Source organism: Oryctolagus cuniculus, chromosome 20 (assembly GCF_051225735.1).
Source record: "Oryctolagus cuniculus isolate XC-2025 breed Fujian yellow rabbit chromosome 20, ASM5122573v1, whole genome shotgun sequence".
NCBI classification, from domain to species: Eukaryota; Metazoa; Chordata; class Mammalia; order Lagomorpha; family Leporidae; genus Oryctolagus; species Oryctolagus cuniculus.
The window spans coordinates 27,725,877-27,750,322 of NC_142886.1; the positions used below are offsets into that span (position 1 = coordinate 27,725,877).

The 24,446-nt window shown below is 44.4% G+C and overlaps 1 protein-coding gene across 16 annotated transcripts in view; it reads right to left on the minus strand.

Moving 5' to 3' along the window:
* VIPAS39 (VPS33B interacting protein, apical-basolateral polarity regulator, spe-39 homolog) overlaps positions 1 to 24,446 on the minus strand; it is a 57,266-nt gene that overhangs the window by 9,867 nt on the left and 22,953 nt on the right. For 10 of the 16 annotated variants that reach the window (XR_016226630.1, XR_016226629.1, XR_016226634.1 and 7 more), the window contains exons 2-12: positions 22,321 to 22,413; positions 21,588 to 21,690; positions 18,825 to 18,971; positions 16,779 to 16,817; positions 16,354 to 16,418; positions 15,598 to 15,654; positions 8,102 to 8,194; positions 7,615 to 7,648; positions 7,103 to 7,205; positions 6,337 to 6,364; positions 2,853 to 2,926 (exon numbers count right to left, since the gene is read on the minus strand). Coding sequence is in view for 8 of the 16 variants with exons in the window: in XM_089322432.1 (XP_089178558.1) it covers positions 2,853 to 2,926; positions 6,337 to 6,364; positions 7,103 to 7,205; positions 7,615 to 7,648; positions 8,102 to 8,194; positions 15,598 to 15,654; positions 16,354 to 16,418; positions 16,779 to 16,817; positions 18,825 to 18,971; positions 21,588 to 21,690; positions 22,321 to 22,413 (836 nt within the window). In the remaining 8 variants the exon portion in view is untranslated. Of the gene's footprint in view, positions 1 to 110; positions 244 to 2,852; positions 2,927 to 6,336; positions 6,365 to 7,102; positions 7,206 to 7,614; positions 7,649 to 8,101; positions 8,195 to 15,597; positions 15,655 to 16,353; positions 16,419 to 16,778; positions 16,818 to 18,824; positions 18,972 to 21,587; positions 21,691 to 22,320; positions 22,414 to 24,446 lie in introns of those variants that run through there. The other 6 variants (XR_016226632.1, XR_016226636.1, XR_016226633.1 and 3 more) reach the window with 2 other exon arrangements.

Here is a 24,446-nt window from a genome sequence, read left to right on the forward strand (position 1 = left end):
TCTCAATTTGCCAATAGAGCATCCCATAAAGGCAGAGAGAGCAAGCACAAAATAGATCTTTTGCTTGAGTTTTGTATTTTGCCAATTCAAGAAGGATCCTAAAGTCCACAAAATACATACATTCATTAGTGATTTTGCTGCAGAATGAATATGAATCCTCTCATATGGGGGTAGTGGGAGTTTAACTCGTTTGATGAATGAGTCACACGTGTAGACTGCCAAAGATCCATGCAAATGTCAATACTACACATGAAAAAGTCAAGGGATAATAAGTCAGTGGGTTAAGGCCAGAAGTAGAACCCAGATTTTTTTTTTTAAAGATTTATTTATTTGAAAGTCAGAGTTACACAGAGAGAGAAGAGGCAGAGAGAGAGAGAGAGAGAGAGAGAGAGATGGCTGCAATGGCTGGAGCTGTGCCTATGAAGCCAGGAGCCAGGAGCTTCCTCCAGGTCTCCCAAGCAGGTGCAGGGGCCCAAGGACTTAGGCCATCTTCTGCTTTCCCAGGCCATAGCAAGAAGATGGATCAGAAGTGAAGCAGCTGGACCTCGAACTGGCACCATATGCCGGTGCTTCAGGCCAGGGCGTTAACCCGCCATGCCAGAGCACCAGCCCCAGATTTTAACCTCTCAGTTCATAGATCTATCCTTTAGAAAATTTCGCCTTATTACTCTACTCCATTCACTCTAGGAAGAACTGTAAAATTCAACTAAAATATCCCAGCTAACTGTTAGCCACAGTGAATTTTTAGAAGAGATAAGGGAGTTAACAGGTTCAGGTAATTCTACTACTGTAGTTCTTTTCTTTGTTTTCAAGAGGCCACATGACATAGCTCAGTATTGGTAACATTAAAATAAAGAATTTCACTGACATAAACAAAATTTCTAATTGTGAAGCCTACAAATCATGTCACATAAAGAATGGCTCAAACAACTGTGAACACTGAATATGGAGAGCAAAGGACTAATACCTACCCTTAACTATGTTAAGATACCAAGTTTCAGCTTAACATAAGGAAGCACTTTCTAATAATGAAGGTTGTCCAGCAATAAGTTGGGCTACTACTAAAAGTAAGCAAGTGTCCCATCACAGGAGTAGTAATACACAGGGCTGGTTTTTACAAGAATCTGGGCTAGTGTTGTGGCATAGCATGTTAAGCCTCGACCTGATGTAATGGCATCCCTTAAGGGTGCCAGCTGCAATCATGGCTGCATCACTTTCAATCCAGCTCTCTGCTAACGTGCCTGGGAAAGAAGGGGAAGATGACCCAAGTATTTGGGTCACTGCATCCATGTGGGAGACCCAGACAGAGTTCTAGGCTCCTGGATTAGGCCTGGCCCAGGCCTGACCATTACAGCCATTTGGGGAGTGAATCAGAGGATGGAAGGTCTCTGTCTTTCCCTCTCTCTCTCTCTTTCTGTAATTCTGCCTTTCAAATAAATACATCTTTAAAAGAAAATAATTTATATTCTAGATGAAAGTTTGTACTGGATTAGTGATTCTTGGACTTTGGAGTTTCAATGCATACAGTGCAGCCATTTATTGTATTACATAAAGTAATTTTTAAAAATTACAATCCATTTTAAAACCAAATAGAGGTATGGACAAAATCCTAGAATACAAGATAATCTATAAAATCTTTTCCAAAAGATTTTATTTATTTATTTGAAAGGCAGAGTTAAACAGAGAGAGAAGAGTCAGAGAGAGAGAGGTCTTCCATCTACTGGTTCACTCCCCAAGTGGCTGCAACAGGCGGAGCTGAGCTGATCCGAAGCCAGGAGCCAGAAGCTTCTTCCGGGTTTCCCATGCAGGCGGCGCAGGGGCCCAAGGACTTGGGCCATCTTCCACTGGTTTCCCAGGCCCTAGCAGAGAGATGGATAGGAAGTGGAACAGCTGGGACTCGAACTAGTGCCCATATGGGATGCCAGCGCTGGAGGTGGCAGCTTTACCTGCTACACCACAGCACTGGCTCCAAATTTAGCTTTAGAAGAAAAAACTTGGGACCAGCATTGTGGCATGATGGGTAAACCTGCGGCACTGGCATTCTGTAAGGGCAATGGTTCGAGTCCCAGCTGCTCCACTTCCTATCCAGCTCCTTCCTAATGTGCCTGGGAAGACAGCAGAAGATGGTCCAAGTATTTGGGCCCCTGCTCCCATATGGGAGACCTGAATGAAGCTCCTGGCTCCTGATAAGCCCAAATCCGGCCATTGCAGCCATTTGGGTAGCAACCAATGGATTGAATATTCTCTTTCTCTCTCTGTAACTCTGCCTTTAAAAAAGGAAAGAGGAGCCGGCACTGTGGTATAGCAGGTGAAGACATCGCCTACAGTGCCGGCATCCCATATGGGTGCCAGTTCGAGTCCCAGCTGCTCCACTTCCCATCCAGCTCTCTGCTATGGCCTGGGATAGCAGTGGAAGATGGTCCAAGTCCTTGGGCCCCTGTGCCCACATGGGAGACCCGGAAGAAGCTCCTGGCTCCTGGATTTGTACCGGCACAGCTCTGGCCATTGCAGCCATCTTGGGAGTGAACCAGTAGATGGAAGACCTCCCTCTCTCTCTTTGTCTCTCTCTCCCTCTCCCTCTCAGATAAATAAATTTTAAAAAAAGAAAAAAAGAAAAAAAAAAGGGGGGGGGGGAGAAGAATAGAAAATTCCCTACGCTGTCTTTATTTTCTCAGTTTACCACCAGTCAGTGAAACTTTGTGTTGGAGGCTAGTGTCTGGGAACCAGCAGATGAGACTGTGTGACTGATTCATTACCTGCCTTTCCCTTCCTATCCATTTTAACTTCTAAGACATCCTCTTCATTCCTTCTACATAAAGGTGTTCATACTGAGAACTCTGCCCCATACTTACCCAATGCAGGTCTTCAGAAACTCTTTTCGTTTCTCAGGGTCCTGAATGTTCAAATGCTCTCGATAATGGGACAGCTATAAGAAAAGAGAAGGGCTTTGAGCTCTTTTGTCTCCTTGAGAGAGAGGTAGTTGAGTAAGCCAGACTTTCCTCTGGGTGTGGATGTTTATGTGTGCTGGGCAGAGTATAGAGTGATTCAAAGCCATAGTAAGTTTATCTGTCTCTATACTATCCAGTATAGTAACCATTTTTTTTGGTTGTTTAATTTAAACTAAAAATTCAAGTCCTTAGTGACTTCCACACTGGCACAAATACAGAATATTCCATCACTATAAGAAGCTCTGGGTGCTGGCATTGTGGTGTGGTGGGTAGTATAATCATGAAACTCTTTGACAACATTATCAGTAACAAGAACAGGGTATATCATTCTGATTCACTGCTCACTACAAATACTATAGGCTCTATATGTAACTCAGTGAAAAACTTCTTTATGCGATTTCTATCATGAAATTCTAAAAAACACCCTAAAGTATGTCCATTCATTACAAAAGTTAAATGATGTAATAATTAGTGATGATTGTGAAAGCTATAATTTTACATATAATTACTAAAACACTCTAAGAATTGAGAGAGAAAAATAAAGATATGAAAAATTAAATAGGTTGATATACAGATAAAACAGAAAAGAAACAGATTAATATTAATATTAGACAAATAGCTTTAGAAAAGACAATATATACTTTCAGATGAATATAAAAAAAATGATAATAACAGAAATGACATAACTTAATCTTTGCAAAATATCTGCTATGTAATCATTCCTAATATTTAAAAAGTTAACTTTGGGGCCAGTGCTGTGGCGCAGCGGGCTAATGCCCTGGCCTGAAGCGCCAGCATCCCATACGGGCGCTAGTTCTAGTCCCAGCTGCTCCACTTCCCATCCAACTCTCTGCTATGGCCTGGGAAACCAGTGGAAGATGGCCCAATCCTTGGGCTCCTGCGCCCGTGTGGGAGACCCGGAAGAAGCTCCTGGCTCCTGGCTTCAGATCAGCGCAGTTCCAGCTGTTGCGGCCAATTGGGGAGTGAACCATCGGATGGAAGACCTCTTTCCCTGTATCTGCCTCTCCTCTCTCTGTGTAACTCTTTCAAGTAAAATAAATAAATCTTTAAAAAAAAAGTTAACCTTTAAGAAGTATAGTTAGGGACCCTGCTGTGGCTTAGTGAGTAAAGCTGCCTGCAAAACCAGCATCCCATATGGGCACCAGTTCGAATCCCAGATGCTCCACTTCCAATCCAGCTCCCTGCTAATGTACCTGGGGAAGCAGCAGAGTATAGCCCAGATCCTTGGGCCCCTGTACCTATGTGGGAGACCTGAAATAAACTCTTGGCTCATGGCTTTCCCCTGGCCCAGCTCCAGCCATTGCAGCTATCTGGGGAGTGAACCAGTGGATGGAAGACCTCTCTCTCTGTCTCTCCCTCCCTCTCTGTGACTCTGCCTTTCAAATAAATAAAATAAATCTTAAAAACAAAGGTACAGTTAAAGTTATAGTTAATTTTGTTATTCAATTCAGTCTGTCTTTCAATAAAAAGTTCTATTAGGGAAATTATATTTATGAGGACAAATTAAAAACAGAGAGGTTGGCATTGTGGCACAGCAGGTTAAGCTACTGCTTATGACAGTAGCATCCCATATGAAGTGCCTTAATTTCTTTTTTAGTAAAGATTTTTATTTAGTTATTTGAGAGGCAGGGTCAGAGAGAGAGGAGAGACAGAGAGAAAGGTCTTCCATATCTGCTGGTTCACTCCCCAAATGGCCACAACAGCTAGGAGCCAGGAGCTTCTTCCAGGTCTCCCATGTGGGTGCAGAGGCCCAAGAACTTGGGCCATCTTCCATTGCTTTCCCAAGCCATAGCAGAGAGCTGGATTGGAAGTGGAGCAGCCAGGACTTGAACCTGCGCCCATATGGGATGTCAGTGTTACAGGCAGAGGCTTGGTCTACTATGCCACAGCACCTGCCCTGAGTGCCTTCATTACTGATCCCACCTTCTGCTAATGTGCCTAGGAAGGCAGTGGGGGACAGCCCAAGTACTTAGGACCCAACCACCAACATGTGAGACCAGGATGAAGTTCATAGCCCTGGCTTCAGTCTGGCCAAAACCTAGTTGTTTTAGCCAGGTGGAAAGTGAACCAGTGAATAAAAGATCTCTTTCTCTCTGTCTCTCCCTCTGTATCTCTGTCACTCCAGCAAATAAATAAATCTGTAAAACAAACAAACAAACAAAAAAAAAAAAACAGACTATCAGCTTTGCCATTTCCAAAATTTACAAAGTTGGCAACTCCAAGTTTATATACAATAATATGCATGATAAATCATCTTCAATTCAAACTGAATACGAAGAAAAGTTTTAAAAAATGAGTTCCTTCTAGAAAACGTTATTACAAAACATTTTCCTGAATTAATTCTGCTATGCAAAGGTTAACAACATTATTAAATGTGCCGACTGAACATATGCATCAATAAATCAAAATGCACAGAACAGGGACTAAAGGAATAATCCTGCCATGGATTAGTAATGCCAAGACATTCTTATTCTTATAATGTCAAAACTTTAAAAATGGAACTGCTACAACTTTCATAATACCATTAAGTTTTTGGCAAAGTTTCAGATTTATTTTTGTATTCTAGGAGTTCAGATGCTGGTGAAAATCTGCCAAAAACCAATTTTAATCCTTGGCCATTGAGCCGTAGGTCAAAATGTACCTTGGGTGCATCACCAGCTTGACCTACATCTGGTTTCTTCCTGACTTATGTTTGGTTTCTTATCTTCTTAGCTTTCAATATTTTCTTTCATATTAGAAGCCAATACCCAAAAGCTCCTTCAAAACCAGGACTTGAAAGCAACTAAAAAACAAATTATAAATTGATCAGGCCAGTTTTAGTTAACTTATTTAAAAAAATAACTCATAAACCCAACCAAAAGAACACACAAGAAGAAAATATACCATCTCAAATTCTCAGGTTCCCCAAATGCCTTTCTCATCTAGATATAATTAATATCAAAAGAAATAAAACACTTCAATCAGTCTGGGGTCTTAATTATTTTCTCGTTTGTGAGAGGCAGACAGAGACAAATGGACAGAGAAACAAAGATCACATCTATTGGTTCACTCCCCAAATGCCCTTAACAGCTGGGACTGGGCCAAGGTCAAAGCCAGAAGCTGTGAGCTGAATTCCAGGTCTCCCACTTAGGTGACAGGAACCCAATTCCTTGAGCCATCATTGCTGCCTCCTAGGACCTGCGTTACCAGGAAGCTGGAATCCTCAGTGGGAGCTGGTCATCAAAACCAGGCACTCTGATATAAGATGAGAGCATCCTAACTGGTTGGTTAACTACAAAAGCCTGCCTGAGTCAGGGATCTCAGAGGCTGGGTTTTGGCTTAGATTTCTGTTACATAGGTCCCCAACTGAAATGAAGGCCACACTTACCGCAAGTTCTTCTGTTCTATCTAGGAACCTGGGAAAAAGCAGAAGGGAGCAGGGCGTTTTTATCTGTTTTGTGAGGTGGCAGCATAACCTCACAAAATAGGGCGATTGCTGTAGGAGACGCACAGTTCACTCATTTCCCTCTCTACATAAAATAAGCCCTTCTCCTCTACCACCACGTGGTGGATCACTATCACTATTCCTGCTTTTCTCTAACTAAACAAAAGTGGAGAAGAAGGCACTGCAGGGTACTAACGTGAGAGTTCACGGAAAACGGAATTAAAAGTTTGTTTTGTGCGAAATATCTTTGCAGTCCATGCACAGTTCTTTTATCATACGGAGTTTTCATTAACTTTTTGAAGACTCTTCATACACATGGACTCAAAATTTTGAAAGATTAGAGCACTCTCCTCTGTCAGTACAATCTTAGAAACAGATTTTCTGTGTTGCACTTTATCCTTTTCATGTATATACTACAGTGCGTTCTGTGTCCCCCAAATTGTGATAACTTGCTTAATTAAAATCACTCTACAAACCAAGAGGTAGTATTCAACCCAGGTATGTCTGACTCCAGGGTCTGGTTCTTAACTGCCCTATCACACTGTCACTTTGTCATAGGCTGTGGTTTATTGTCAGTTATCCTACCACACTTCAATATCTTGTCTTCTAACTGTTTCAGAAAAGGACAGTGTCTTCTATTTTTTTGTGTCCCTAGAGTACTTTAAAAGCAGTACTTGATAAAATTATAGACCAGACAATCAGCTCTTACCTGAAGAGGTCTAAAAGCAGCTTTTGATCCCCTATTTCCTTCAGGTAGTGGATGAGATGTCTCAGGGCTACCTGTCGCACCTCAAGCTCTCGGAAGAGGATCTCTGCCAAGCAGAAAGAATTAGGGAGAGGAAGATTAATGCCTGTCAATCAAATGTGAAATTGGCCTCCCCACTCACATAAGACATGCACAATCTCTCCAAAGCCTAGGGCCAGTTAAGAATGTTTACCCCTTCATTTCAGTCCCCAGCAACTCTATGGTCTTTTGAGTTATCAGTACAAACAGCAGGCTGTTAGCATGGCCTTTGGGTTACCTAAACCAACACACACAGCCATCTATGTGTCTACTAAACAGAGGGGACTTTGTTAATGTGTTCATCATCCCAAAGGACGCCTTCAGCGATGTGAAGTCCCAGGCCACCCCCGCTGCCTCTGGGACTCCTGATCCTGGTGAACATCATCACAAAGGCCACATGCTGTTCTCTCCTGATATCATGACACCTTGCTGCTCACCTTTGCTCAGAGTCCTTTTCAGGAAAATCAGAACCTAGAGGAAAAGAGAACAAAGAATGTGCAAGCTTACAAACACAAAGGCGGCGTCTACCCAATATCTAGAAAGAGGCCAACAACGCACTAGGAATCTCTGTAGGCAGAGATAACAGCTCTGTGTGATGGAAGGACAGGCAATGAACTGAGCTGGTCTCGGGAATCCACAGAGACACTTCCGTCAGAGAGGCCGTCCTCACAGCCTGCCTCCCTCAGATTATTTTTTATAACATGAAGTAGTCAATCTTCTGTTTCTTGGTTATAATCAAGAGATCCACAAACAGTATATCTCCCACCAGATGAGCCCTGGAGAACAGATTACTGAAAACCTTACACATCAAGGGGAAACAGGATCACTTACTTGATGCTTAAACTAAAATGTTAAAGTCTACTTTGATTGAATTTTCAGAAACTAATGAGAACAAACTGCAACAACTGAAATAACCCAACTTACTGCAGTGATGACGTTTCCATCGTGCACGCTTACTGCCTCTTCCAGAAGTTGTAGCTTGTCTTGTAAGGAGCGGAATCTTTCTAGAGAGCAGACCTGGCAGAGACAAACACAATCACTGTGTAGGAGACGGTTTTCTGTTATCTGTCATTGGACAGTGAAGAATGGGCAACAATGAAAAGTGATTGCTTCAAGAACAGCCTCTTTATGCTTACACCATGGTCCCCAGTATCCTGGGAAACAGTATCTTGCCACCACTCGCTCTCTTAGTTCAGCCCCACAAGATGCTAATGTCCTCAAGTTTTGACAACGCAAACAAAGAGAGATCACTTGCTCTTTTGTGAATAAGAACAATAAAACCTACTATCCTATTTAAGTGAATAGTTGAGTGAGTTTTGACAAGTATGTACATTCACATAACCACTAACATAACAGACAGCATGTCCATCAGCCCAGAAAGTTCCCTTGTCCACTTGGACATTAACACTCTCCTTCCATTCCCATCTCCTGGCAACTACTCATCAGTTTACTAGCTTTGCTATTTGTAAAATTTTATAAAAATAAAATCACACTGTGGCCGGTGCTGTGGTGTAGCAGGTAAAGCTGCTGCACACAGTGCCAGCATCCCATATGGGTGCTGTTTCTAAGTCCCAGCTGCTCCATTTCCAATCCAGCTCACTGCTAATGCAGCTGGGAAAGCAGCAGAGACGGCTCAAGTGCTTGGGCCCTATACTTCTTTGGGAGACCCGGAAGAAGCTCCTGGATCCTGACTTTGAACTGATCCAGCTCCAGCTGTTGCAGCCATGTGGGAAGTGAACCAATGGATGGAAGCTCTCTCTCTAATTTTGCCTTTCAAATACATAAATTAATCTTTTAAAAAATTAATAAAGCAAAATCACAAAATATGCACTCTCTTTACTTAGCTTAGCTTTTCACTTCATATATTTCATTTTCTTAAAGATTTATTTCAAAGTCAGAGTTACACAGAGAGAGGAGAGGCAGAGAGAGAGAGAGAGAGCTTCCATCCACTGGTTTACTCCTCAACTGGCTGCAATGGCTAGAGCTACACTGATCTGAAGCCAGGAGCCAGGCACTTCTTCAGGGTCTCCCACACGGGTGCAGGGGCCCAAGGACTTGGGCCATCTTCCACTGCTTTTCTAGGCCATAGCAGAGAGCTGGATCAGAAGTGGGGCAGCTGGGACTCGAACTAGCGCCCAAATGGGAGGCCGGCACTGCAGGCGGCAGCTTTACCTGCAATGCCACAGCGCCAACCCTTCATTTCATATATTTCTTTTTTTTTTAATTATTATTATTATTATTATTTTGACAGGCAGAGTGGACAGTGAGAGAGAGAGAGACAGAGAGAAAAGTCTTCCTTTTTTGCCGTTGGTTCACCCTCCAATGGCCACCACAGCTGGCACGCTGCGGCCGGCGCACCGCGCTGATCCGAAGGCGGGAGCCAGGTACTTATCCTGGTCTCCCATGGAGTGCAGGCCCCAAGCACTTGGGCCATCCTCCACTGCAGTCCTGGGCTACAGCAGAGAGCTGGCCTGGAAGAGGGGCAACCGGGACAGAATCCGGCACCCCGACCGGGACTAGAACCCGGTGTGCCGGCGCCGCAAGGCGGAGGATTAGCCTAGTGAGCCGTGGCGCCGGCTCTCATTTCATATATTTCTGAAATGAAACCATGTGTTGTAGTATCAGTAGTTTGCTCTTATTCATTGTCTAGTTGTTTCCCATCGTACGGATATGTTACAGTTTATTTATCCACTTAGCTGATGGACATTTGGCTGGTTTCCATTTTGGGGGTTTTTATGAATAAAGCTGCTATGAACATTTGTGTATAAGTCTTTGTGTGGACACGGGTTTTAATTTATCTTGAGCTACAAGTGTCAAGGAGTGAAACTGCCGGGTTGCATGGTAAGTACATGTTTACCTTTATAAGAAGCAGCCAGGCTATTTTCCAAAGTAGTTTCACCATTTCACATTGTCGCTCCCCCTCTTCGTGGAGGAGCAACACAGGACCCTGCGCTGTTCTTTTGTCTGCTCGGCCCTCCCCGGGTTTGCTGCTGGTTCTTCCCGGGTTGGCTACTATCCCTTCCACCTCCGTGGAAGGGCAGTTCCCCCTGGCCACATTCCCCACTTCCGCAGGGGAGCGGCACACCGCCGGCCGGCTCTCTGGGGGGCTGCACAGGCGTTCCTTCAGATGTTCCCCTTAGATGTTCCTGGTGCATGCCGTCTCTCTCCTCCTTTATAGTCCTCCTCCGCCAATCCTAACTCGGCTGCCCACACGCCGAGTACGCTGCTCTCCTCCAATCAGGAGCAAGTCCTACAATTCATTAGTTGAACTGGAGGCAGCTGTGCGGAAGCTGTTTACTTCTCTCCCAGCGCCATATTGTGGGAGAGCAGATGCATAGAATAAGTCCTAATTCGAGTAACTTAGTCTAGTCCGGATTGCTCCCCACAGATCCCCCTTTCTTTTTATTTTTTAGCGTTGATACGCGCCTGTCTTCGGTGTCCCGCAGCACACACTCTGCTCTACTTGCTAGAGTTGCCACAGGCTCTTACAAGTCCTATCAGGCAAACCGAATCCGGGTCCTCTCTTCGCCATGTTGTGAGGAGGTTTCTAGGCGCTGATGCGTGCCTGTGTTCGGTGCCCTGCAGCGCATACTCTGCTCTGCTAGAACTGCCTGCAGGTGTTTACAAAACCTATCAGGCAAACCGAATCCAAGCCTTCTCATTGCCTTATTGTGGGGGAGACTTATTAGTGTTGGTTCGTGCCTATCTTCGGTGACCTGCAGCTCATACTCTGGTCGAGCTTTGCTGGCGCTTACCGCCTTAAATCAGGCAGACCGAATCCAAGCCTCCTAATTGTTGCATTGTGGGGAAGCTTTACTGATGTTAATTCGTGCCTGTCTTCGGTGACCTGCGGCTAGCCGCCGCAGGTGCTCATCGTGCTCATCGCCTCACTAATCGGGCAGACCGAATCCAAGCTCTCACATTGCAGTGTTGTAGGGAGGCCTTTTTATTTCTCTATTTCTCTATCTCCGGGCATTCCTATTTCTCCCATTTTACTTCTATCTTCCAGCATTCCTATTTCTCTCATCTTACTTCTAAAACTTCTGTTTCTCTTATCCCTGCGGCTTTCCGGCGCCTCGCCCTGCCGGCGGGTTCCCGGCTCTGGCCGCTTCAGCCCGCGCCTCATCTGCACGGCTCGGCTTTGCGCGCTCCGCGGTCTCCACGCTTAACCCTTTCGCGTCTGAACCACAGCCTACGCCAGCCCGTTCCCTATCTATTCACGCCCCGTGCTCTCTCTGCACGCGACGGCTTCCGCGAGTAACACAGCGTAGCTTGCGTCTCCGCCACTAGGATTCAATCTAAGTTCCCCGGGCTAGCTTGGCGAATTCAACCCAGCGTACGTCTCCGCCCCACGATCTGGCTTCCCGTCCTTTGCTCCCCGGGCTAATCAGACGGATCCCAATCTGGCTTACGTCTCAGCTTCTGGTTTCAACTTTTCGCCCCCTATTCCCGGGCTAACCTGAGAACCCCAAAGTGGCTTTCGTTTCCGCCTTGGCCTGCCCCCTGCGGCTTCAATTTCCCTAACAGTTTTCTCTACCCGGTATGTTTCCCCAAGCTTTCCTCCAACGATATTCCTCCCTCATTTCTCCTGGCCTCTCCCCACAGTCCGCGTCCGAATATTCTAGCTTTCACTTTCGCTTTCGACCTTAGAGATTTCTCCCAGCTTCCCCCCGTAGTCCGTATCCGAGTCTATGCCTAGGCTTTCAATAGCTTCTTCCGGCACCCTTTTCGTCCGGCTTTTCCCTAGGCTGTTTGCTAGTCTCTCTCTCCGGTATTTTCCCTAGGCTGTTTGCTAGTCTCTCTCTCCGATATTTTCCCAATTCTTCCCGTTTCTTCCCTCCTAAGTTTCATATCCGTCCTCGGTTTCCTATCCGAGCTAGGTTTCCTAATCCGAGTCACGGCACCATTATGTCGCTCCCCCTCTTCGTGGAGGAGCAACACAGGACCCTGCGCTGTTCTTTTGTCTGCTCGGCCCTCCCCGGGTTTGCTGCTGGTTCTTCCCGGGTTGGCTACTATCCCTTCCACCTCCGTGGAAGGGCAGTTCCCCCTGGCCACATTCCCCACTTCCGCAGGGGAGCGGCACACCGCCGGCCAGCTCTCTGGGGGGCTGCACAGGCGTTCCTTCAGATGTTCCCCTTAGATGTTCCTGGTGCATGCCGTCTCTCTCCTCCTTTATAGTCCTCCTCCGCCAATCCTAACTCGGCTGCCCACACGCCGAGCACGCCGCTCTCCTCCAATCAGGAGCAGCTCCTGCAGCTTGTCAAGTTGGTGAGAGGCAGCTGGGTAGAAGCTGTTTACTTCTCTCCCAGCGCCATATTGTGGGAGAGCAGATGCATAGAATAAATCTTAATTCCAGTAACAGTATAGTCCGAATTGCTCCCCACACACATTCCCATCAGTAGTATATGAGACTACAGTTAATTCACATCCTCCCAATACTTGTTATGATCCTTTTTTCAAAATCTAGCTATTTTTTAATAAAGATTTACTTATTTGAAAGGCAGTTACAGAGAGAGGGAGAGATCTTCCATCTGCTGGTTCATTCCCCAAATGGTTGCAATGGCCTGAGCTGGGCTGATCCAAAGCCGTGAGCTTTGGATCTCCAGGTCTCCCACATGGGTGCAGGGGCCCAAGCATTTGTGCCATCTTCCACTACTTTCCCAGATGCATTAACAGGGAGGTGGATTGGAAGTGGAGCAGCCACAACTTGAACTGGTATCCATATGGGATGCCAGCACTGCAGATAATGGCTTAACCCACTATGCCACAGTGCTGGCCCGACATTTAGCTATTCTAGTCGCAATACACTGATAGCTCATGGTTTCAATTCACATTTGCTTGATAACTGTAATGCTGACCATCTTCTCAAGTGCTTTTGGCAACTGTGTATTTCTTTTGTGATATGTCTGCTCAAATTTTGTGCCAAATTTTAAAAAATTTATTTATTTATTTGAAAGTCAGAGTTACTGATAGGGAGAGGTAGAATGAGAGATATTCCATCCACCAGTTCACTCCTCAAATCGTCACAACAGCCAAGGTTGAGCCAGGTTGAAGCCAGGAGCCAGGAGCTTCATCAGGGTCTCCTATATGGGTGGCAAGGGCCTAAATACTTGGGCCATTTTCTGCTGCTTTTCCCAGGCCAGGACACAAATCAGCACCCATATAGGACACTGGCATCACCGACTGAGGCTTTACCAACTAAGCTGGTGCTGTGCCAATTTTTTTTCTAAAGATTTATTTATTTGGGGCTGGTGCTGTGGCATAGCAGGTTAAGCTGCAGCCTATAATGCTGGTACCTCATACAGGTGCCGGTTTGAGTCCCAGCTATGCCACTTCCGAGCCAGCTCCCTGCTAATGTGCCTGGGAAAGTAGCAGAAGATGGCCCAAGTCCCTAGGCCCATGTGGGAGACCCAGAAAGTCTAGGTCCTAGAAAAGCTGGAAGGACCTAGAAGCTCCTGGCTCGTGGATTTGGCCTGGTCCAGGCAAAGCAGATGGGACCATTTGAGGAGCGAACCAGCAGACGGAAGTCTGTCTTTCCTTCTCTCTCTGTAATTCTGCCTTTCAAATAAATAAATAAATCTTTAAAAAGAAAAAAAAAGGATTTTATTTATTTGAAAGGCAGAGCAACAGAGAGAGGAGACAGAGACAGATGAAGAGAAATACTTGGGCCATCTTCCACTGCCTTCCCAGGCACATTAGCAGGATACTAGACTTGGACTAGCCAGGACTTGAACCAACACTCCAGTTTGGGAATACTAGTATTGTAACAGTAGTTTGACTGCTGTGACATAGTGCTGGATTCTTGTGCCAATTTTTTTAATGGATTATCTATCTTATCACTGGTAGTTTTTCATGTTTTTTAATAATGCTTTCAACAAACAAAAGTTTTACATATAATGAAGTCCATTTTATCAACTTTCTCTTTTATGGTCCATGCTTTTTGTTTCCTAGGTAATAAATCTTTGCCTAACCTAAGGTCACAAAGATTTTTACCTATATTTCCTTCTAGAAGTTTTATAGCTTTAGCATTTATTTATATTTAGGTCTATGATTCATTTGATCCTTAATTATTATGATATCAAGTCTCCCAAAGTTGATTTATAGGTTCAAAACAATTCCAATCAAAATTAAGCAGCTCTCTTACAGATCCTGATTAGCAGCTACTAAAAGCTATATTGAAACTTAAAGGATCTTGGGACCTGCGCTGTGACATAACGGGTAAAGCCGCCGCCTGCAGTGCCTGCATCAAACATGACATGAGCAGCGGTTCAAGCCCTGGCTGCTCCACTTCTGATCCAGCTCCCTGCTAATGCACCTAGAAAAGCAATGGAAGATGGCTTAAGTACTTGAGCCCCTCCACCCATGTGGGAGACCCAGAAGCTCCTAGCTCCTGGCTTTGGCCTGGCCCAGCCCTGGCTGTTGCAGCCATTTGGGGAGTGAACCAGCAGATAGAAGACCTCTCTTTCACTCTCTCACTCACTCACTCTCTCTCTAACTTTTAAAATATATATAATATAATATATATATATATATAAAAGATCTAGTCAGATCAAGTTTGGAAAAGAACAAAGTTGAAGACAAGCTTCAACAAAGTTGAAGTTATCTGCCTTCAAGATTGATTACCAAGCTATCGTAACCAAAACTGTGATATTGGCATAGGGATAGACAAGTAAATTGATGAACCAGAATACGGTCCAGAAATAGACCTACACAGACATGGTCAACTGATTTTCAAGAAAGGAACCAAGATAATTGAGTGGGGAAAGGATGGCCTTTTCAATAAATAGTGTTGGAAAAATGGAGATCTATATGGGGAGAAAAATGAACCTCAAAACATATAAAAAATAAACTCAAAGCAGATCACAGACCTAAACACAAGACTTCTCTCTCCTTTTTAAAAAAATTTGAGAGGTAGAGAGAGAGAGAGAAAGCTCCCATCTGCTAGCTCACTGCCCAAATGTCTGCAACAGCCTGGAGCAGAGGACCGAAGCTGGGGAGCCAGGAACCCAAACCAGTTCTCCCTGTGGGCAACAAGAACCCAATCAATTGAGCCATCACCACTGTCTCCCAAGAACTGCATTAACAGGAAATTGGAGTTGGGAGCTAGACACTGGCACTGAACACAGGTATTTCAATGTGGGACAAGGACATCCTACCCACTAGGCCAAATGCTCAACCCTGCTTCCACTCTTTAATGTACTTTTCACTCTCATCCATCACTACTTCCTCACTACCCCACCTAAGGAACATAAGCTTTGGAGAATCAGAAATCTTGTAGCTTTCAACTTCAGTGAATTTATTTTCCTCTGAAAGTCACTTGATTTAACAAATGGAAACTGAGGAGAGTACTCAAGAACTGTTCTCTGTGGGTACAAGTTTCCCAAAGAATCCCACAAGAGTTCTCTCTCCAGTGGTCTTACCTTTCCTTTCCGGAGGCGTCGCACTGTATCACTAGGGCTCCAGTCATTGCTGTAATCCTGAAATACGAGCAACACATGAATCTCAGCAAGTTAACAGTGCACCAGCTCCTCCCCTCAGAGGCGTGGTCTTGGGCCCCATGGGAGATGTACTTAGTGAGAGGGGAAGAGAAATGAAGAACTGGGATGCTCCTGTTTTGAGTTACTGAAGGGACTATACCAGGGGCAACACAGGCAGGAGACAGATCAAAGAGGGATGAATCAATCGACAAAACCAGTGACCCTATACCTACTGGTTTAAGATTCTAACCTCTAGACATACTGAGAGTCACATTGTGATACCCTAATAACTAAAGCCTTTGGCCAACAGAAGACAGAAGTGTGAGACATGTTCCTTTTCTGATTTTAGAATATAGTTCCTCATGAGTTAATTTGTTTTTTTAAATGTTTCATGGGAATTTGAGCTCCACCAATCTTTCAGATTGTAGTGACGATCACTGAGTTGCAAATTACAGGCTTCAAAAGGTAGAATCATGGATAAGAAGAGCATACTAGGATTGAATTACAAAACAGTTTCTGAGTTCAAGTTCTACCCTCCCAAGTGAAAGACCACAGGCAACCCTTCACATTTGGAAACCTGGTTTTCTTACCCATAAAAGAGGATAGCTGCTCAAAGAGTTAGGAAGATCAAGCAAGGCAACATATGTCAAGACACGTTCTGTCTTGTAAAGCTTCATACTAGCCCAAGATACAACTCACCCGGTACTCTCCTTTGGGTCTTCCCAGCTCTGGAGCATAGCTTTTTGCAGGTGTGTCCGACAGAGCTGGAAAACAACACACAGCTGCTTCCGAGGGCCACCGTGAGTCCTGTTCCCTGTCGTTCCTTTTCCCTGGAGATCCCCTCTAACTTACTTCATTTTTTTAACTTGTGGTCTCCTAAGATATCTTTAGGGTCAAATACAGATTTCAGTTCTTCCCCAAAGATGGCATCCCTAGAAGTAATTCCTTGCCCCTGTAGCCAGAATGATTTCTAACTCTTCACTTAGCACAAGAAGTTTTCTTTACTAATGATGGTGGATTCAGAAGATGGTTCATCTAGTCATCTATCCTCATGCCTCTCTAGGCTGTACCCCAGACCTGTAACATTAACCATAGCAACTGAGAGAAGAGTGTTCAATGCTTACCATCAGAAAGGGACTGGAAACTTCCAGGTCTAGTTCTACCTGAAGGTAAAGAACATAAGGCAGAGGTGAACAGTTGCCAGAGCCATCAGCACTTGGTTAAGGACACAGTGTTTACAGAATTTTACTATGCAATAATAGAACTTAAGGCTTAAATAAGCTTTTATTCAATTTCAGAAATATGAAATGCCATTAAAAATACTTTTAAAGATTTATGTATTTAGGAGACGGCGCGGTGGCGCACTACGTTAACCCTCCACCTGTGGCTCCCGCATCCCATATGGGCGCCGGGTTCTAGTCCCAGTTGCTCCTCTTCCAGTCCAGCTCTCTGCTGTGGCCCGGGAAGGCAGTGGAGGATGGCCCAGGTGCTTGGGCCCCTGCACCCGCATGGGAGACCAGGAAGAAGCACCTGGCTCCTGGCTTCGGATTGGCATAGCACCGGCCGTAGCAGCCATTTGGGGGAGTGAACCAACAGAAGGAAGACCTTTCTCTGTCTCTCTGACTATCTGTAACTCTACCTGTCAAATAAACAAATAAAACTCTTTTAAAAAAAGATTTATGCATTTATTTAAAAGGTAAAATGACACAGAGATCTTTTATCCAATGATTCACTCCCCAAATGCCCACAACAGCCAGGGCTGGGCCAGGCCAAAGCCAGGAACTCCACCCAGTCTTGCATACAGGTAGCAGGGACCCAGGTACCCAGGTCATCATCTGCTGCCTCCCAGGACACATGCCAGTAAGAAGCTGGATTGCAAGTAGAGGCAGCACCTGATCATAGGTACTCCAACGTGGAATGTGGGCATCCCAAACAGCAGCTTAATCTACTGCGCCACAACAACCACTCTACAGAGAAAAAAAAATTTTTTTAATTTATTTGACAGGTAGATCTATAGACAGTGAGCGAGACAGAGAAAGGTCTTCCTTCCGTTGGTTCACCCCCCCAAATGGCCACCACGGCCAGTACTGCGCCGATCTGAAGCCAGGAGCCAGGTGCTTCTCCTGGTCTCCCATGCGGGTGCAGGGCCCAAGCACTTGGGCCATCCTCCACTGCCTTCCTGGGCCATAGCAGAGAGCCGGACTGGGAGAGGAGCAGCTGGGACTAGAACCAGTGCCCATATGGGATGCCGGCACCGCAGGCGGAGAATTAACTGAGTGAGCTATGGTGCCGGCCCCAAGAGAAAAATTTTTAATTGTCCTGGCCATTGAGGCCATTTGGGGAGTGAACCAGGGAACAGAAGATATCTGTCCTTCCCTCACCACCCACCCCTCACTCTTTCAAATAAAGCTTTGAAACACAGCAAAAAAAAAAAAAAAAGGGTCACTGTTTTCAATTCTTTCTGGTATACACCTAGAAGCGAAACTGTTGGAGCATATGGTAAGTCCAAGTTTAATTTCTGTGAACACATGCTATCCTATCTTCCAGAGTGGCTAAACCATTTCGTAATCTCACCAGCAATGCATAAGGGTTTCCAACAACAATGTACAGGAGTAAGGAGGAACTCTGATCCAGGCAATTTCTCTAATACCTGACAAAGTTATATTCATCATGTTCTAGAAATCCTGTCCAATTTTCCTGAATTTCTCTCAGTACTTCCATTCCTAATACCTGGCTGCCAGCTCTAACGATAATTCTTTATCCTCCAGTGGCCTTTTTCTTCCAGAGTAAATGAGCATTTTTCTTTAAAAAGGAAAAAGGGGGGGAGGGGTGGTGCTGTGGCACAGCAGGTTAAAGCTGTTAAAGGTTTGAGTCGTGACTGCTCCACTTCCAATCCCGCTCTGTGCTCATGCGCCTGGGAAAGCAGAAGATGGCCCAAATCCCTGGGCCCCTGCGACCCACATGAGAGACCTGGAAGAGACTGCCAACTCTGGCCAGGTGGAGCAGTCATTGCAGCCATTTGGGGAGTGAAACAGTAGATGGGAAATCTTTCTCTGTCTCTCCTTCTCTCTCTGTCTCTGTAACTCTTTCAAATAAACAAATCTTAAAAAAAAAAAAAAAAGGAAAAGAGGACTTTCTTTTTCTTTTTCTTTTAACCAATTACTCTTTACCTCTAAAAAAGCTACTCAAGGAGTAGGTAGAAGCAGGTTTGGGCAGCTGTGCACAGGAGGAGAAGCTGTTTCGGCTCTTTAGCTGTTCACGCCCCTCATGGGTAGACCCACTATTACCAGCAGTCTCTCTGATGGACCATGAGATACCTGCGAGATAGTAAGAACTAAATCAGTAATCCTCATCTCAAACAAATCTGTGACAGCCAACACTCAATGCATTCTGAAAGCTTTTCTCCAGAGGCCCCAATGCTTTGGCCAACATGGGCAGAGAGAAAAGAATCAAATATGCTAATCAACAGAAAAAGAGGCAGAGACGTGAGTAAATGGATCACAGGAAAGGAAATTCAAATGGCTTTAGACATGAACAGATGCTCAATCTTACTCTCAGCAACAGTATCACAAATTCAAAGTACAACGAGATACCATTAGTCTCCTGTAATACGGACAAAGATCCAAAAGCTTCATAATACACTCATCATCAAGCCTGTGAGAACTCAGAAACTTCCTACATTGCTGGTGGGAGTACTACCTCTGTTGAAGGCAACTGGCTAATATCTATCTAGTTCAGATATAAATATGCTATGCCAGTAATTCCACTCTAAAAATTGATCTTTTGTTTACATACACGGTCAGAATTCAAGGCTATAGAATAGGACCATAGAAAAGAAAAGACTGGAAATGATCTAAAGTTCACCCACAGTGCAATGGTTAAATAAACTGTTGTAAATTCATACAGTGTAACACCACGCTGCTACAAAAAAAATAAGAAATTTGTTTAAATTCAGATAAGCTGTATTATCACATAAAAACAGCGAAGTATAAAGTGTGCTACTGCTATGTAAAACAGGGGTAACACACATTTCCTGCATGGGTGTTGTAGCTTTACCCACTGCAGGTTAAGCTGGCACTTGGGATGCCTGCATCCCATAGCGGAGTGCCAGTTCTGAGTCCTGACTACATAGCGCATCAGATCACCTGCCTGCTAATGCATCTAAGAGGCGGCAAATGATGGCCCAAGTACTTGGGTTCCTGCCATTGGGCTTTGTCCTGCACCAACCCTGGCTCTTGAGGACATTTGGGGAGTTAACCAGGAGATGAAAGATCTCTGTTTCTCCATCTCTGTCACTCTGCCTTTCAAATAAATAAATAAATGAATCTTTAAAAAATATAGATATATTCCTATAGGTATTTCCAAATGGAAAAAGAAATCTTTAGATGAATTCATAAGAATCAAAAATACCAAATACTTTTTGAGAGGCAGGGACTGCAAACTAAGAAGATTCTAACAGAGTGATACAGCAAGTTCACTGTATACTTTCAGTACTTTTTAAATGTTTAAATCATGTTATATTTCCTATTAAAAAAACTTTTAACTAAAAATATTCCTTTTATTCATTTATTTATTTGAAAGGCAGAGTTACAGAGAGGCAGAGAAAGAGAGAGAGAGAGAGAGGTTTTCCATCTGCTGGTTCACTCCCCAAGTAGCTGCAACAGCCAGAGCTGAACTGATCTGAAGCCAGGAGCCAGGTGCTTCTTCTGGGTCTACCACACGGGTGCAGAGGCCCAAGCACTTGGGCCATTTTCTACTGCTTTCTCAGGCCATAGCAGAGAGCTGGATTGGAAATGCAGCAGCCAGGACACGAACTGGCACCCGTATGGGATGCCAGTAACAGCTTTACCTGCTACACCACAGCGCCGGCCCCACTAAAAATATTTCTTAAAGCTCAGACAGACTCTGCGAAGACATTCAGTGGTACCATGTAACAGCTGGCAGTAAGGTTTGGCAGCTAGGGAAGTCAGTTCTGTCAACCAGTTATGAACATCTAAATCAGCAGTTCCCCCAACAAACTACATATTCAAATCACCTGTAATGCTTACTAAAAATGGAAACATCCCCGTCTCAGAGTTCCCCCAAGACCTAGTGAATCAGGCTGTCTGGGGTAAAGCCCAGGACTCTTGTTATTTCAACAGGCACCTCAAATGACTCTGAAACAGCCAGCCAAGAATCAGCACTAGATTCCAAAGCCTCGGAGGACAAGCTGGAAGATGTGTACACAAGCTGTCCATCAAAACAAAGAAGAAGATAAGCTGTTGGCAGCAAATCAACAATTCCAAATAAAATAGTTTTTATTTTTATCCTTTAAGATATTTTGCTGCTGATATTTTTAATGCGTTCTTTTTTTTTTGTAATTTCATTCAAAATATATGTCTAATTTGATCCATTAAAAAAAATTAGCACTAGGTGTCTGGCATTGTAACACAGCACTTTAAGCCACCACCTGCCACACAGGCATCCCACATTGGATTGCCAGTTGGAGCCCCTGCTGCTCTGTTTCTGATGCAGCTCCCTGGTCCTGTGCCTGGGAAATCAGCAGAAAATGGCTGAAGTGTTTGGGCCCCTGACACCCACGTGGGAGATGTGGATGGAGTTCCTGGCTCCTGCCTTCATCCTGGCCCACTGTTGTGGCCACCTGGAGAGTGAACCAGCAGATGGAAGAGATCTCTCTCTCTTTTCTGTCACTGTCTTTCAAATAAATAAATCTTAAAAAAAAAAAAAAAAAAAAAGAATCAGTGCTACGACAGCAGACCCCCAGAGCCACATGGGAACCACTGCTGCACTTCTCCAGTGACCTTCTCTGGGGTTACATTTCCAGACGTACGCTCCTTCCCTTTCCTGACCAGTGTTCAGGAGACAGCCACTGGGGCCTTCCTTGGTAACAAGGACTCTACAGAGCAACGCCCTCCTAGGCTTCTTCTACTTACTTCCCACAGGCTCCCCGCTCCAGCTGACTCGCTCCAGGTCGTCGTCATCATCATCGTCCACGAAGTCCCGAAGGCTGTTCACTGCCCGCTTGGACTCCTTTAACTACAAAGGGACATAATGAAGGGCGCTCAGGCGGTCTTCACTTCCCACTTCTCTCTTCAACAACCAAGGAGGCCGAGCAATGAGGATGTGAAAATGACCAACTCTTCACACTTTCATTCTGCAATCTAGAGTGTACCCTACCACACAGATGCCAAAAAAAGCTTTTTAGCCAACTTTACAGTCTAACAGTAAAAGAGCTGGGGGAATCAAGGCCACGTTGCTATATTCCTCGTAATGACTTGATGTATAAACCTGAGCAGATTTATTCAGTTCTCCAAAAACGAGTCTGCTTTTCTGTTTGTAAAATAGACCCAATAAAGATGAATCTAGCAACCTGGTTCATATTTCAGAAATAATAAATTATAATACATGAATAAAAAATGTGGGGTTCTTAAAAAATGAAAGGAATAGATCATCTGAACAGGATAAAGCAGCAAAGACAGAGTCGAGTCCTACAATCTGTCTGGCTCTTTCCTAAGCTTTTTCTCCATATGTTTTTCTAACCCAAAACATTCCTGAGTCTAATGGGGACAGGGTCGAAAATCAGGTTCCTAGGATGCAAGGAGAGGTCATTTTAGAGTGGCATTGTGGAGGAGGTGTGACCTTGAGCAACTATTTGTGGAAACCTACCTGTGAAAGCTCATCATCTTCATCATCAAAAGTGAAAGCCTTGAACTTGGAGCTATTCCAGTATTCCTCCTCATCACCCTTTGTCCGACTCATCTAAAATGAGAGGAAGACAGATACGTGGCCCTTTCTGTCTTCGCACACACACACCAACTCATAACACCCCCCCACACAAGAGCTTCCACTACTAACTGCTCCAAGGTAATAGGGATTTAGAAAAGAAGCCAATAAAGCAAATACTTGAACCAGCCATAAAAATCAGACTCCTGGGTCTCCAACTGATCCAATCATACTTTTGATCCTGTAGTCACCCAGAAGTAATCATTGTTCTAGAGCACCTACTTTGTTCAAGGCATTCTCTCAGGTGTTGTAAGGATATAAAGAAGTGCAAGACACAGTTAATCTCCTGAAGGACCCTACAACAGAGCTGAAGTACTCAGCACAGATGTACATGAAGGTAACAGTACAAGGCAGGCAAATGCTGTCAGAATCCATTAAGAAGACAGGTGTTTGGTGCAGTAGTTACGTCACTACTTGGCACATTCCCAGTCCATACGGGAGTGCCTGAGTCAAGTCTGGGTTCCTCCACGTCTTATCCAGCCCCTGCTAATGTGCACCCTGGGAAGCTGCAGATGATGGCTCAGGTACTTGGGTTCCTGACACCTACGTGGAAGACCCAGACTGACTCTGGGCTCCTGATTTTGGCCTGGTCCAGCTCTGGCTGATGTAGGCATTTAGTGAGTGAACTGGCAGAAGGAATATCTCTGTCTCTCTTTCAAATAAATAAATTACAATTAATCCACCACAAACGTTGCTGCAGACACAGAGAAACAGATTAATAACTGCATTCATGTATTCAGCATGTATCTACCGAGTACCATCTCTGAGGCACCGTTCTAGGTTTGAGGATACTTCCGTGAATAAAATGGACAAAGAACCTTCTCGCCCATGTGCTTCTTAAGTGCCTGAAAGAACGAAAGCAAAGCAATTCAAAGAAGAATGATCACGGCTGTATCTTCAAATTATGATTTTTTTTTAAACAACCGCTGGCCAGAGTATGAGAAATGAGGACATAGCCAAGAAAAGAAAGTATGTAAGAAATCAATCAGAAAACCACAAGTCTTTCTCACAACTACTCTAAAACTAGATTTCACCCTGCAAAAACAAGTTTTACCCTAGAATTACAAACTAAACTATCAATGCCAAGTAAGTCAGAGCCAAGAACCAAGTATTAAAACTTTCTAGCACCAAAAATCACCTCCAAAGCAATCGATTCGCTTTTCCTCTTATTTCAACAGCAGCTTTCTCAGTAAAAGCTCATCACAGTGGCCCTGTTGAGGCTTTCGATGACTCTTACACTCTGCTCTTGCTTCCTGGCATTTTCAACTCAGAGGACACGGGGTAGGCAAAGGTATGGTCCAAACCTTCTCTAGCTGGTCCCTTCCCAAGGCAGACATCACTAACTGATTTCTGCTGAACCCAGATGTGCCTTTTAAACCCTTTTCTAAGTAAAAATTAAGAAACAGCTGCTGACGACACAAGCACAGGCATTGTAGTCAAGCACCCTTGAGCTGAAATCTTGGTTTCTCCAATTCTGAGCAAACTACACTTAAGCCTTGGAGAAAATTACATCCTAACTCATGGGTTGGACTGAAAAACAGAGAGGACTCAGCAAACACCTCACAGTGCTTAGCACAAAGGAAACACTAAATGTTTGTTCCTTTTCCTGTTAGGTATCTTACCCCTTCTCTCTTGGTGTCCTTACCTGTAAAGTGGTCATAACAAATGAACTACCTCATAGGGCTGATATGAAGATTAACCCATTAATACATGTAAAGTGCTTAGTGACTGACACAAAACTAACGCTCAGTATTAACTTGTATTACTAATAAGCCATGACAATACCTTGGAATAAGTTACAGAAGTATCTTTAGCCAATCCCAAAGATTAAAAAATAAACAATATAAAAGCACCGAAAGCGTGCACAAATGCTGAAGATGTGTGCAGAACACAAGTCTCTAGCACATGTGCAAGGTCGTAAAGCACAGTCCTCAGTCACTTGCTCCTCCAAATACTCCTGCAAGGCAGGCCGCACGGACTCCTGTTCCGTGTCACTGATGAGGAAAGTC